Source organism: Balearica regulorum, chromosome 10 (genome assembly GCF_011004875.1).
Source record: "Balearica regulorum gibbericeps isolate bBalReg1 chromosome 10, bBalReg1.pri, whole genome shotgun sequence".
NCBI classification, from domain to species: domain Eukaryota; kingdom Metazoa; phylum Chordata; class Aves; order Gruiformes; family Gruidae; genus Balearica; species Balearica regulorum.
The window spans coordinates 1,586,466-1,601,854 of NC_046193.1; the positions used below are offsets into that span (position 1 = coordinate 1,586,466).

At 38.1% G+C, this 15,389-nt stretch overlaps 1 protein-coding gene across 1 annotated transcript in view; it reads left to right on the forward strand.

Moving 5' to 3' along the window:
- NUP210 (nucleoporin 210) overlaps nucleotides 1-15,389 on the forward strand; it is a 65,312-nt gene that overhangs the window by 4,646 nt on the left and 45,277 nt on the right. The window contains exons 2-8 of the mRNA XM_075762676.1: nucleotides 5,096-5,232; nucleotides 6,011-6,142; nucleotides 9,718-9,814; nucleotides 11,559-11,709; nucleotides 13,487-13,619; nucleotides 14,490-14,648; nucleotides 15,130-15,198. Of these exons, the coding sequence (XP_075618791.1) occupies nucleotides 5,096-5,232; nucleotides 6,011-6,142; nucleotides 9,718-9,814; nucleotides 11,559-11,709; nucleotides 13,487-13,619; nucleotides 14,490-14,648; nucleotides 15,130-15,198 (878 nt within the window). The remainder of the gene's footprint in view (nucleotides 1-5,095; nucleotides 5,233-6,010; nucleotides 6,143-9,717; nucleotides 9,815-11,558; nucleotides 11,710-13,486; nucleotides 13,620-14,489; nucleotides 14,649-15,129; nucleotides 15,199-15,389) is intronic.

Consider the following 15,389-nt stretch of genomic DNA (forward strand, 5'->3'; position numbering starts at 1 on the left):
AACCTGCCTGGGAAGGAGGACAGAAAGAGTAGGGACTGTGGTTAATTTTTGGGCAGCTTTCATTGCTGAACACCCATGAAATGTTTTTTGTTCTCTTTGGGTGTGGGTCTCAGTAATGGAAGCTTTGAGGGTGTCTACATGGGAGAAGGTTTAACAGAGTGGATAATTTGAAGTAATGCAAAATGTGACATTTTTACAAGTTTGGCACTAAACTGCTATTTTTTAGTTTTATTTTCTAATTTGAAATCAGGCTAAGCTAATTTCAGAACAACTTGTGTAGACCAACCTTTATTTATTGCATTCTCTTAGTGGGAAGATGGTTAGCAGAGGGATAGTGTGGCATGCTGTTTTCCTTCATGCAGCTAGAAGAGATACAAAGATAAGCACTTATGTAAAATGCTTTTGGCCACCAGTTGATTTGACAAAATATCAAAGTTACAGTTGGGCATCCGGGTTGGATTTTGAGAACAATCATCACTGGCTTAACTCTGCTTCCTTTGAAGCCAATGGGCATGCCAGCTGATCACCATTATAATATCCCATAAGCAAAAGCTTCATCCTTGGCTCATCCTGTGGTGTGTGATGTTTCCATTTGCTTTTAAAGCAGAACTGGATGGAGGATTTTTTTGCTGTTTTTTGTTTTCCCAGTAAAATAAGAAACATCCTAGGAGAGGACTGACCAAACAATAGATAATCTGCCACTGTGGTGTTAACAATCCTTAAGAGTTGAGGGAACTCTGCCAGGCTCCCTCTGTGTTTTCTTTGGAATGGGTTCAGTTCCGATATCCTTGGTTCTCTGGGAATCTGTTTTTTATCATACAAGTACAGTTGCCTGGATGCTGTTCTGGCTCTTGTGTCTCCGTGTTTGTATGTCAACAGTGTTAGTCCCAGGAGCGACTAGAAATAAGGTGCCTAATGTATTGGTCAATCCAGTCTCACCAAACTTTTGAACACCTTTAGCATCCAATTTCCCTCTGACTATGTCTCTCCCCACATGGCTGATACAAATTCTACAAGATTAGCTCAACCACCAGTCATGGTGCATCTCCACAAAGGTGGATTTTTGCTAATTTAGTCAGCTGAGTTTAGTCTGAAGAGCCAACAAAACAATATGAAATGCTGAAGTAATAAGAATCAACAGAGTATTGCTAGACTGAGGGAAAGAACAATATTTGCCTGATCTTTAAACCGGCTGATAAATAAGTTAAGTGTAATCATTGAAGTATTCGCATGTGATACTACAGAACAGTTGATTAAAAAAACGCAGGCATAGGTTTGGGTACATCTGTAGATACAGTCTTGGCACACATTTCTGTGTCTGGGGGCTGAAAATCATGAATGAAATGGAAATCAGCACGAGGACTGGCAGTCTTTATTGCAAGTGTCATTAATTTCTCTGCCACTAGGATTTTATTCTGAGGGAAATATTGGGACTTTTGTTAGCTTTTCTTCCTCACCTCCTCGCTCTTCTTTCTAATGCTTCCTCCCCTGCCTCGCTCTTTTCTTACAGACACTGGTATGGGGTCAAGAGCCAGTGCCAGAAATGCTTCCCATTGCTTGCTTCTCAGGATCTAATTTTGACCTCTGACAAGCCTAGCTCTCAATATTGCACACTGACGTGCTGCCGAAGATCTGCTGTAATTGGAAGATGATATAAATTGCAGTCTTCTTTTAAAGCAAAAGTTTCTTTTTCTTGTCCATCTAGGACACGGTAGTGATCCCTGCGTGTGTTAATGCCACTGTAATGTACAGCCTGTTTGATTAGTGCCTTATCCTTTCTGTGCTTGACCCTGAATTGGATGTAGCTGTAAACAGAACATGCTTTTGATATCAAAGAATGATATCAAGGCGTCATCAAATATGTCATATGTTGCAGTATAAAAACCAATAGTCATGCAGATTGTTTTTTAATGTAGAACAATAGTAAACCAAGCCTCGGAAAGGCCCTGCTTCACCTGCCCGGTTCAGGTAATTGCCTAAAACGGCAGACATCCTATTGCTAATAAAATGAAAAATGTATCTGTATTTTTAAAAAAGTAAGAAATTCAGCTGATATTCTACCTCCTATTTTAAACTACTGTTAGAGGCCACATAGTATCTAATTTCAGGTTCCCTATTCCAGTAACACCTAAGAGTTAACTGGCATTCAGCTGGAAAAGTTCCTTTATAACTGTGGACTGTATGCAAGTTTAGAGCTTATATTTAATGCACACTTTCAGTTTTTCTTTGTTCCTTCCTTTTTGTAGTCTGAAAAATATCCTGTAATTAGATTTAGTTTTACAACACCGCTATTAGTGCAAACTGTGGTGGTTATGTATTACAATACATAACCATATATTAAAAGAACAAATACAAAACACAGTGAAACCCCTGTTGTGTCGTAAACACAATCAGTTTCAGACTGTAAGAACGCAAAACCCTAAAATTGATAAAAAAAATAATCTGATGACAGAGAATATTAAGCAATGTAATGAGCTAAAGAACAAAAGTACAAGTCAATTCCATACATATAATGCTAATCTTAAAATGCTTGCATGCGTGTCAGATCCGCATGCTCAGCTTAACAAGCCTACCAGCCAGGTACAGAAAAAGCCTTACTGGTTGTGAATACTAACCTTGTTGAAAGAAACTTGCTAAATGTTGGAAAACTGTTTTGTGGTTACCTAAGAAGCTACAGAATAACAGGAAAATAACTAATTGTTCGCTTTTAAATTAATCGCTGTATGGTGAACTGTACTACTAATACAGAAAAAAAATCATATTATTTCAGAAACAGTGTAAACCCTAGTATAAAAACATATGCTCATATTTGTGTACATTGCTTAGGTATCTAGAATATAACAAACAATTTTCAGGTTTTAGCTGCTAATTGATGTTTAAATTGTCAGCGGTATACTGCTGTGGGTGGTTTTTTCCTTGATGAGATAACGTACTTTGAAATTTATAGCTTAGCAGTTGCTACTGTTGTTTCAAAATCCTTTAAAACTAGTCTTTGTGTAAGCAAAATATTGTTGGGAGCACACCAAAATTATGTATTAATAATTCATGAAATTAATGAATTTTGCCCAAGACAAAAGGGTATTACTGCTATGCAGTGTCTAATGAACCTGTATGCTGCCACTAGCGTGCGCAATTAAAAATGTTCTGACTGGGTTTTGTGCCCTTGGATTACAAAGTTTTGGGGCCTCATGGTTTGGACAGCATAGTATGATAAAATCCAGACCCATATGTAGGGAATCAGAGAGCTGACACAAATGTGGTTTTGTTTCATGTGAAGTTTCTTTGAGAAATGCAGTGTTCACTGTCTTACCGACTGCTTCGAACCAAAGGGATGTCGGGGTCTTGCACAATTGCATTTGTTTTCAAAACTGTGCTTTTTGTTGCTTAAGGTTGAAAACAGGATTTGCAATTTTATTCCTGTGATTACAACCAAATTGGTCCATGGTTGCTGGACTGCAACTGTTAACTGCAAGATAACTGAAAATACTGTGATATGTTATTTTTTGAAATGGATACAGCTTTAGTTAACAAGCAAATGTATTCTTCGCTGTCTTGAATTGGTTGGTTCTGCCAGTAGTAAAGTAAAACCTAGGTCTGGGGAGAAGGGCATGTATGGTATTTCTGTTTGTTTGGAACTCCCCTCCAGCTCCTTGCTGAGCTAGGAGATTTTCCTGTAGATCACAGGTAGGCACGTTTGAACATCCACCAGAAGGAAAGTTTAAATCAATCCAGCTTCGCCATCTTGACCAGGTGAGGATCTATGGTTTAGATTGCACTTACCAGATAATGCAGTGCTTTCATCAGAACTGCTGTCATCATCTGGGAGAAGCAATTCCTGAACAGCTTTGTCATCAGTGCTTTCTTTCATTGTTTTAATCCTTCAAAGAACCCTTGTGAAGGAGCTTTGATTCAGGATCCCTGAGCAAACAGCCATGTCTGTTTCAGGCGCTTAATTCATTAGCGGCTTAAGCAGGGTGCTGGGCTCTGAGCTGAAGTCCAAGCAGGCTGCCTTTCTGCTTCCTCTGCAGTAACTCCTGCAGATGTAGCGTCAGCAAGGAGCTGCATAGAGCAGCCTTGATCCAATTCTCCAAAACGGTTTAGTCAGCGGCTCATCCCAGTTCGGAGGGGTGACATTTGTTAACTATTTGCAAGAGGTATGGCCTGCTTGAATATTTTAATTGCTTTGAGCACTCTACATTCAGGCCTTAGATGTATATTGCTACTATCTCAAATTTAATTTCAAAAGGCTTGGCTTTTAATAACTTTTAAACTTTTTTTTTTTTCCTCATCTTGCCATTTTTGGCACACAGAAAGCGAGAACTAGGCTCCACATCCATGGTGAGCTTCCCACAAGCTCATTGCTGGAGCAGTTGTCTTTAGAAAAGCCATACAAGGCAGAGCAGGAAGTAACAGATGCATCAATTTTAGGTCAAAATTCCATGTAGGCTTACATTTCACCAAAGATGATTGTACAACTTTCTGTGTTTTACACAGTGTTACATGCTTCAGCCAAACAGACTAAATACTTTTTAAATCTAATTTCTTGATTAAAAAATGTTGATTGTTTCTTGTTCAGAGCTTCTGCCATAGCAAACACACATAATTGTAGTGTTCTGTCATCAGGGAAAACTTCCAACTTTTTCAGAACTTTATTTCAAAATTGTTTTGAAAATGCAATTACAAGTGTTGAGTGGAGCTTTAGCTAAAATTATTTTACCTTCTACTTCAGCATTCTGTATGCAGTTTTGCTTGTTCCACGCCTCTAAGCTAATAAATAGGCCAAAGGCTTTGTAACGAGGTTAAGTAGCTGGATACAGCTCTGAACTGACTGAATTGCATTCAGCAGTGAACACACCACAGTAGAGGGAACGCTGCATTTGTCTGCCTGGGCTCTGGTGGGCTTCTGGTCTGTGTTTTCCCCCTCCCTCAGCCCGCGCTTGCCTTTGCTGAAGCCTTCAAGGATCTGTTGCAATCCAGCTCTTATGAAAGTCGGGTCCTGACAATGTAGCATGTCTCATGTAAATTATTTTAGTGGCTTTTAAACCAGCCTTTGACTTCTGTCTAGCAGTAACTTAAATCCCAAATAATCTTGTAGGTCCTCCACCAGACCAGAGGTTGCAAGCATCGAGCCAGCAGATCAGGATGAGCGCCAGTGTTCGCAGAAAGCTGTTGTCCAGGCACGATCCTCACAGCCCACACGTCTGACAAGTATCATCTTTGCTGAAGATATAAGTAAGTTTTAACTTTTGTAAGCCCACCACTACTTGTTTATGGGCATGCTGGCATCCTCCAGAAACAAAGTAGAGATTTAAAAGTGCATGAAACAAGAAATTTCCATTCATATGCATTGTCATTTTAGACTTTCCATGGACATGGTTTTAAAGTTCTGTTTGTTAAAGGCCTCCAATACATATTAATATTAATGATATATCCAGGAAAAAAAGTCATTCTTTAAAAAAAAAGGGGGGGGGGGAGGGCAGCTGAAAATAATTTTCAGTACATATTTTTTATATAATGCAAATTCAGATGTTTTGCATTTAGAAAGCTGGAAATTGCCTTTGTGTCTGTCATACAATATACCTGGTTAATTTCTATAATGGTACATAGGCAAAAACTGATGGTCAGTTAAATGTCCTGCAGTCACTAAGTGAAGACGTATATAGGGGTTTGTTGTCTGTGGGTAAAAGTCATTAAGTTCTCTAGGGCATGAGCCATGTTTGACAGCTGCACTGTAGAAACTCTTGATACTTACTCAGAGAAAACGTCTGTAACTGTTAATGTAGATGGAAATCACAATTTTTAAAAGATTTATTCTAAAGTGAGGAAGGGAACGGCTATTCTTGCTTATCATTTGACTAAGAGTTTCTTAGTCGAGGTCATGACCTAATTTCAGTTCCTTCAGTGTCTTGCGTCATTAGCTAAATTTGAGGTGCATTTTGTGGTGTTGGTGCTCTCAGTGAGCATGTCCAGTGTTGCTGATTTCATGTGCTCTTCCTGATGTCTCTTCAAGTGACTGGGCAAGTACTTCGTTGTGATGCTATAGTTGATATAATTCATGACATCCAAATTGTATCCACAACAAGAGAACTCTATCTTGAAGATTCACCACTGGAGCTAAAAATTCAGGCTCTGGATTCTGAAGGTAAGAGTTTTACTAGGAGGAGATAATATGTATGTTGAAACTCTTAATTGTCTGATACATGCACTGATTTTATTTGCAACACAACTGAATGTTAGAAGCCAAGCTGAGTAATTTAAAGTGAGTTCTTTGGATAATATATTAAGTTAACCTATTGTTTTGTGTAAGTGTAAAATCCACCTGAATAGGAAAATCAAAAACTGCTTCACTTCCAACAACTTTTGCTTGCCTTTTTTCCTGATTTTCCGGGGAAACTTAACTCCAGTGTTAAGCGTATTTTTAAAAATCAGAATTTAAAATAAATAAAATAAAGGTGTCAGCTCTTAGCAATTCTACCTCCAGGTCAAGAGTAAGAATGTAATGGAAAAAGTCCTAACACTTGTCCTGTTGAAGTGTCCCACCAGGATTTAACTAGGCTGAGCAAGGCCGCACTGGAATGTGAAGTAGTCTGTTCTTTTTTTCTTTTTCTTTTCTTTTTTTTTTTTCTTTTGACCTGAGATAGTCTAAAGAATTTTGCAAAAGGACATTTTATCTGAGTCCAATCAAGCAACCAACAGGGTGTTCAGAGATGATGTTGAAGACCAACCACCTATTGCTTGGATTAATATCCTGTAATCATTATAGAAACTTGCTTTTGGGACATCAGTGCATTTGGACTGAATGAGTAATTATTTAATAGGAGCAGAAAGCTTCTGCTACTGTCTGTAGCATCAGAAAAAGAACCATGATGTTGGTAAGAATTTCATGCTTTGGTTTCAACAATTGATTTTTATGCGCACATCAACACTCACACAAACCAAGTGATTTTTAGGACAACTCCTGGACTGAAAGGAAATGGTATGTAAAGTAGCTATAAAAGGTTGAATTGTTTGTTTTGGGTAGTTAATGAGCTCATCCTACATTTGTTTGTTTGTAAACCATGAATGCCAGGTTTTGTATGTCAATATATTGTTAATGAAAAGTAATTTCGTTTTCTTATACTATGCATAATACTGGATTCTTGGCTTGGCGTTTCTGCAAACTCTCAAGCATGCTGAATGGACAAATTTGCCCTGGAAGCCACCCAAGTTAGAGTCTGAACAGGAGTGGTGGTACAAAACCTGCAAAGAATGCTTAGTCTGCATGACTGAAACAAGGTGTTGGTTAGTAGCCATAGGACTAAACTTCCTGGTCTGAGTTTGGGGGATCAGGATACGCTTAAAAGCTTTGAAAATCAGTTCCTTTGACCCAGATAACCTTGGGATCCATCCTTGGGAGACCTTTGGACATATTGGACTCTCAGTGGTCTTTTTTGGCACGCTTTAAAAAAAAAAAAAATTCAGGAGCAGTAGCAAGTTTATTGAAGGACATAATTGTTCAGGAAAAGTCAGAGAATTGAATAAAGGACTTCTGAACACTTATGTTTAATATTCAGAAGGTGAAAAAATCAATGTAAAATAATTATCCAGCTCAATGAGTATTGAGAAAAATCTGCTTAGTTTTGCTGAACACTTGCACAAAGAACGGGTGTCAAGCCTGTTACTGCAGCCTGTGTGAGAGGGAGAGAGAATGGATGCTTTGTATCGGCCATTGTATGTATACAACTTTGCAGTGACATAGCTTTTTCCCTGCTATGTAAAGTAGTTAAGTGGGCCCTAGGGATGTACCAAGTGTGATTTGTTTTGGGCTGATGGTCATTATTGCATCTGGTATGGGTCAGACCATTCATTAATATTGATGATTCTACTCCTGTGAGTATCGCTATATCTTCAGGAATAGTTTCTTTCCTTATTCTCTTCCATATGTATATATCTAGTACACTTATTTTTTTCATAGGCTGTATTTTTTTATTAAGTTACAGTAATGCAGATTCCTTTTTGTACATGTTTTTAATGAGCCACTCCAAATATAAACTTGATCCCCAAATACTACTTTTTAAAGATTACTAATGCAAGAGAGGAAGATAATCATGGAGATCTTTGGCCAAGTTAAGTATAGAATGCAGAGGGGAAGAAAGTCATGTTATATATTGTTTTCTTTTATCTGTTCAACTTTGCTGAAGTTGTTTTATTATGACTTAACTAGAGGCAAGTTACATAAGAGAAAGACTTAAAGATGTGAGTTTGTGTTTCTTCGGCTATGAGTGCGCAAGGACCACTGGCTTCCTGCCCCAGCGATGGAGCTGAGCACATCAAGACAGCTCTCCCTACTTACTGGGGTCTGCTGCAGCCTTGCCAGTGAGAGCCACTTTTCTGCTGAAGCATCGCAGCTCTGGGCTGGTTGCGGCTGTGGAGCAGGAGCACAAGTCCCTGCCTACATTGACATCTGAGGAGCCTGAGAGGGTAATGTTACAGCTGGCCAGGGCAGCTGGCCTGCCGCTCCCGTGACAGCTGTGTGATCCTGCAGGGAAAGACAAAGACATAATACAGTTCCTGACAAGCGCCAATTACCTGTCTGCATCCCTGGGTGCCGCCTCTGACAGGCTTAACCTGGAGACAGCTGCTGCCCTCGGTGCTGCAGAAATACCTGAACCTGTCTTGAATGAGTGAGACCCTGCATCAGCTGGGGAATGATAGTTTGTCTTTGGTAACCTGACTTTGCCTTTGTAGTGAGGGGCCCCAACAGGAGCCAGGACATCCAGGCCCAGTGATGGTTCAGAGGCTGTAAGGACAGTTTCATGCTTTTGCTACCAGTTCGCTGCGGCTCTGGCTGTGTCCGGGTATAGCCTCTCCGTAGTGCCACGATGTCTGTCGTTATTTTCAACTGGAGCAAAACAAGAGCGTAATACAGCTTTGCAAAGCTAAAGTATGCATCATTAAAGTTAGACTTGAATGCATGTTAAATCATCCAGTGTCAATCAATTTTAATTGTATTGCCTTGTGTGTTTAGAGTTTTGTGTTTAAAATCCTATTTATTTGGGATTTGGAGCTATCTGCAGTAAGTTGTACAGAAATGGGAGAAACAACATAGGCAGTGTGTTGTGTTAACTTGTCTTAAAATATTTTTGTGGCTTAAAAATGTCATAAACCTTTAAGAATAAGAATTTGATAATAAATTTGCTTTGATTCCTAGTTTATTAATATAGACATAAATGTCAAAGGAAGTAACACAAATGAAAAAATATATTAGAATATAGTAAATACTGGGATTTCAGTTCCATATTTATTTGTGCCAGTGGACACTGCAATTCAGAGCAAGACTCATCCTGAAGATTGTAAGATCTTTCAGATGAGCAGCTCAGAAATAGTAAGGTTTTTGTCGTCAAAAGGGAAAGGGGGTGGTGGGTGCCAAAGATCTCTTAGGGGCTGACAAGTGGAGGATAGGTGGTGACACCTGCACCTATCTAGTGAGCTTTGTGAAGAACATAAAGTGGCGTATGGTGTTGCAAAATGTGAACAGAAAAGCCAGCTAACAGAAATAGCTTAAATTTGCCAAAGTCAGTAAAGCAAGGTAGATTGTGATTTTTAACTAAATACCGGAGGTGCTTCTTTTTGGGATAAGGTAGGGAATTTCCTAGGTGCAAGACTCATAGTTTGTGTTCCAGGAAGATTCTGTGCTTGTTGTTTATTTTTGTTTTAATCTGATTGTTTGATTTATAGGAAACACTTTCAGCACATTGGCAGGGTTAGTTTTTGACTGGACAATAGTGAAAGACACAGAGGCTGATGGCTTCTCAGATTCCCACAATGCCTTACGGTAAGTTCATTTAATTTGTTCTCAAAAGTCTCGTGTCCGTTAAGTTTGATGTGTTGGGATCTTTTTAATTACTATTATTATTATTTTATTAGGCATGTGCATTATGTACTTTTACACTGATGACTATTGTTCTGTTCTTCAGTGGCTTCAAACAGAAATTTGAGTTTCCATCCTTAGTAAACTAACCAGAATGGAAGGCCACTTACCAGTACCTTGTATGGGATATTTTTCAAGTCGAACTCCAGGAGTTTTACCTTTCCACTGACACCACCTGATGTCAACACACCAGGATGTCGTTATCTAGCAGTATTATTCTAGTATTCATCATATTGCATGCCATGGTGAATCTTGGCTTTGCTCAATGTGAATGTTGGTAGAAAAAAATGCCTTCCTGATGCACATGAATTTGACCAGACTGCAAATGCATGAAACTTGATTTTTTCTCATGATACAGTTTACAGACACTTCAGTACAGCTTTAGTCAAAGCTTCCATAAGTTTGTAAGATGAAATAGATTCAAACTCATGCACCAGAGGCTTCAGTTACCTCAGAAATCAGGTTCCAGCAAAACGTAGGTAGATTGCAGGACATAAAATAATGTAGGAAACTATATCTTCCTTTAAAGAACCTGGCTTTATTTGTATGGTGATTCTGTGCCTAGCACGTGAGGAAACCAGCTCTCTTAGAGAGCAGACTGCTTAATGGTTAAATTCCACCCTCAAACCTATATTCCAAATACATCAGAGATGGTGTAGGGATAGCAAATAAGGCTCTTTGCTACTGGGTAAACACAAACTCCAATTTTGCAGCCTTAGAGAAGCAAACATAGAGCATTACCTGTGGAAAGCCTGTTAAGCCCATAATGCACCTGAAGCTGCAGGTACGAGTGTGTAGCTCCTATCTACAGTGAGAGCCAGACGGTGTGCTGATCGTTTAGTGGGACTCGTCATCCAAGGCCTAGTCCGTACGGAGATTTCTGTTTCGGTATAAGTATTTGCTAGAGATGTGATTTTAACCAAACTAATGTGGATATATGCTCTACTGATAGTACAGCTATGATAACATAAAAATGTTTTAATTACAGTTTTGTGAAATAAATTATAAGCTGTCATAAATATGTTAATATTCATAACTGTTTTTCATAAGGCTTTACTGCTTTTACTATGAAAGTGCACATAAAGCCGAACAGATCATGTGCACACAGGAGTACATGGTCCTCTTTCAATTTCTGTCCTGTGGTTTACCCATTCATGGCAAATTCCTTTCTTCTCTGTTGTCACATCTCATTGAAATTTCTAACAGTTACTCCCAAGGATTTTTTTCATGGTCATTTATTAAATGCATCCTAACTTCTTCATATAGGTCAAAGTTATGTTCTGGTTTGTTAAGCTGTAGCTTTTATAAACATAAGCTTTGGGTCTTTCACATCAGTTGTTCCACAATAATCTAGTTTTTGCAGTCCACACCTACTGTAAAAACCAGAGGGATCATTATAGGCAGCATGTGCAGTCTTCTGATATCTCTTGAAAGTCCACAAACAAGCTTCAAACAAACTTTTATCAGTCATAGAAATTAGCTGCAGATATCTTGAAGAATGAGTAAAATGTGGGTATCTGGTCCCAGGCAGACTTTTAAAATTTGCCCAAAAGTGGAAATAGCTGGGAATAGATGCTGGTGGTGTTTCTCTGTGGGCTTACAAAGATTGGTTAACAGTTTTCTATTTTCTTTTTGGTTCACCTTTCAGTATACTCAAATTCTTAGAATCCACTTATATTCCACCTTCCTATATATCGGAGATGGAAAAAGTTGCCAAGCAAGGAGATACCATTTTGGTGTCTGGAATGAAAACAGGGAGTTCTAAATTAAAAGCAAGAATACAGGAAAATGTCTATAAGGTAAGAAATTTGCATTCATCTTTTTTTTTTTTTAAATATATATTATTATTTAGTTGTGTAGTCCGATGTTACAGGAATACTATGAGTTTGCCCTGCCGTATTGTTCCCATTGTGGGTATCAGTGCTGCATCTCTGTCTTACTGGATGGACTCTGTAGCCCATATCACAAAAGATGACAGTGCTGCTGTTGATCACCCTGAAAGGCTTGGAGTTTGATGCAGTTACCTGACCCCGGACGGTGCATGTGCCACAGATCGTTTCTAAACCTAACTCTCTGACAAAAGGCCCTGCGGCAGAGGAATACACTTCAAATACCTCTGTACAGTTTTATTATTCCTCATAGTCATTTGTTTAACTAGAATCATGCTGGATAGGGCATTGGCCCTTTAGGTCTCTTGAAAAATAACCAACTAGGACACTTCAGGTCTTTTTTTCAATAAATAACTAACTAGAATAAGGATTGCTATGTTGGATATACCTTTGTTTCCTGTTGTGCTTGAAATGAGTGTCATATGACTACTTTGTTAGTGTCTAATTCTACTTCATTAGATTCTGGTCTCCAAGGAAGGGATTTGGGATCAGAATGTCAGTGCTGCAAGGGCGTTAAACTGCAGTATTGGCGATCTTCCCAGCTGCTATGGGATGCTGTTTCTGTCTTTGTAACTTGTGGTGACTGAGTTTTTTATTTAACTCTAGTAACAGAGTTGTTTTTTCTCTTAATAGAATTCACAAACACCTGAGCGAGTTTTTAAGGGTTATCGCTTACAGGAATTCACATTGGGCTAGTATCAACAGAATACTACACCTTAAAAAAATCCTTGTATAAGATGATGGGGGGGGTTCTGAAGTTCACCTTGTGTCTGCAGTCTGGTTTTGCAGATTTGTGTTAATACATGTCGTACTTAATGGTTTTGCTTAAAGCAGAATTGCCTTGGACTGTCTAACCCATACCTATAAAAAGTGTTCTATGAGAATATTATCTAAATGTATGTAATACTAGTAACGTGGCACCAATAACAGTGCGTGTTAAGAACTGTATTTTTGTTACAGTTCTACCTTTGATAATTATGCTGGATATAGTTACTCTATGTAATATGAGTCTGACTTCTTTTTTTTTCTTGAATGCTTGTAGCTTGATTAGTTCTCTGTTTTAATATTTGTTTTTCTGAATTAGTTTTGAGCTGATACTGTAAGTGCAATTGAAATAATATTTTTCTGTTGGCAATTTTTTATGGCTTTCTGCTTAGTAGTTCCTTTAAATCTTTCACTGCTTCCAGACTGCACGTTTTCAGTGAACATCCCTCAAACAACTGTAATAGAATTTATACAATTATCTGTTGTATTCCTAATTTAATAGACCAATGAGTTTGATACAGATTCCTCAGTGAAGTTATAAAGGGTATGTTGTATGGAGGTACCATGTTTTACGGTAGGGAAAATAAATTTCTAGATTTCTGAATAGTCATTGTGCATCTGTCTCCAGTTTTTCTGTATTCTCCAGAAAACTGAATAAAAATTTTGTCCATACAGACTTGATTTTTTTTCTTCAGCCTTGCACAGTATGCACAGAGCAGATCTCTATACCATTCATTGTTCTTTGCATTTCCCTGTTGTGACAAAATTTGAGATGATAATATAGAGCCAATTACAGCAAGTAATATTTTTCACTTATAGATTATAAGTTATTGCTGCATGGTCTGTTTCAAATAAATGAACTGCTTTAAATGTGGTTGCTCTTTCATTTTTTGTGGGTTTTTTTTATCCCCTCAACCAATAGCATGTGCATCCTGCAGAAGTCAGACTGCTTATTTTGGAAAACATCCTTTTAAATCCAGCATATGACATTTATCTTCTGGTAGGAACATCAATTCAGTACAGAGTTCAGAAGATAAGGCAAGGGAAGATTACAGGTTTGTCCTGTTCTTTTATTTGTTTATTTTATTTTTATTTTTTACGCTTTGTGTGATTTTTTTTTTTTTTTTAGCTGCTGAGAAATTTTTAGTTATGTTTAAACTACTTTGTTAGGATTTAATACAGTTTTCCTAAACCACACGATGATACAGCTGTTTAGGTTTTTTTCTGTCAAAAAAAATTGTGTCTGTAAAGAATATCAGCTTGCAGATTTGTCAAGGACATGAAGGGAAGGGCAACTTAGAATAGGAGCCAACACTATCATTTTAGATGTACACATTTATTTTACATTGACTAAGAAACCATGTCTGACTTTCTTAATTAAATCGAATTTAGATTAGCAATTTTTCTAACAGAAAATGTTTTCTTGACAAATGGATTTGCTCCACTTCTACAAGTGTGGGTTAGCTGGCTTTATGCCCATTTAAAAGTGGGAAAGTTTGTAATTGCATCTCTTGCTTACAAGGAGCCTATGCTGATAATGACTTTTTTCTTCTTTTTGTTTTAGAAACTAGGTAAGAAGTGTTTTACTGGGCTAACTAGGTTCACTACATCAGCTAGTAGTGCAGAACGGAGCAGCAGAAATTGTTGGTAGCTTGTAGAATGTAATTTGACTGCTTTGGAAGTTGGGATGTTAGGTCTAAACAGTGGGATGATCATAGCTGGAAATTGCAGCTTGAAAGAAATTAAAGTTAGGCGAGAAGCTCATTGTGTGTGTGTTGGTATAAGCATAGAAATGCTATTTCTACAAGACATTAAAAATACTAATTTAGTGTGTGCACTAGGCATCAATAAAAATTAATTAGCAGCATCTGAACACTGACACATTGGCTTTTATTGTTTCATATGTTGTCTTGTTTCATGTACAGAATTAATGATGCCATCTGATCAGTATGAACTGCAGCTACAGAACAACGTACTTGGTCCTGAGGGAGATCCGTCTTGGCCGGTTGCCAGGTTGGACCAGGCGACGTCGGTTGTAACTGCATTGCAGCAGGGACAAACTAACCTCATACTTGGGCACAAGAGTATCCTTCCTAGGTGATGCTTTGCTACCCAGATCTTTGTGGCAGGAGACAAATTTTCCACCCTTTGCAGCAGAAAAAGATAAAATTATCCACATTTGTACCAGTAGTCCTGAAAATCAGGAGCACCTGGTAGCGCCATAGAAAGCAGCACTGCTGTGAATTCAGTCTCGATAGAGCTGCCTGATGCCATGAAATGTTCTCAGGATTTAGGTTGGCAAAAGTTCAATTAAATCATGTCTGTTCCCCTCAGTCAATGTGGAAATGTGATGGGGCTTTATTTAATTTTTATATTTAGAGCATTATATTCTCGAGTGGGGTCTCTCTAAAATGCTCACTGTCTTTTTCAGGCTAGCGGGGATAACATTTATTTTCAGCGTACGATTAGCTTTAAATAGCCAAAGAGGCTCAAAGAGCCCCAAACAAGCTGATCTTTACTTGACTTTTGTCAAAAAATTTTTCTGTTCCTTTACTGAGACTTCAGGTATTCGCATGCAAGGGGTTTCCAGACTACCAAACAGCACTATCTATGTTGTAAATCCTGGATATTTAGGTTGGTACTGGCTGCAATTTTCCTGATTGCTTAATGTAATTTCTTGCCTTGTTTTTGTGTTGGTGTTTTTCCTATGTGTAGGTACACGCTTCCATTTCTCATATTACTTTTCATAGAAAAGTAATTTTTGAAGTAATTTTATTCATAAAAGTAGCTCAATGTGAAAGAGATTTAGTAGTAAATATTTATTT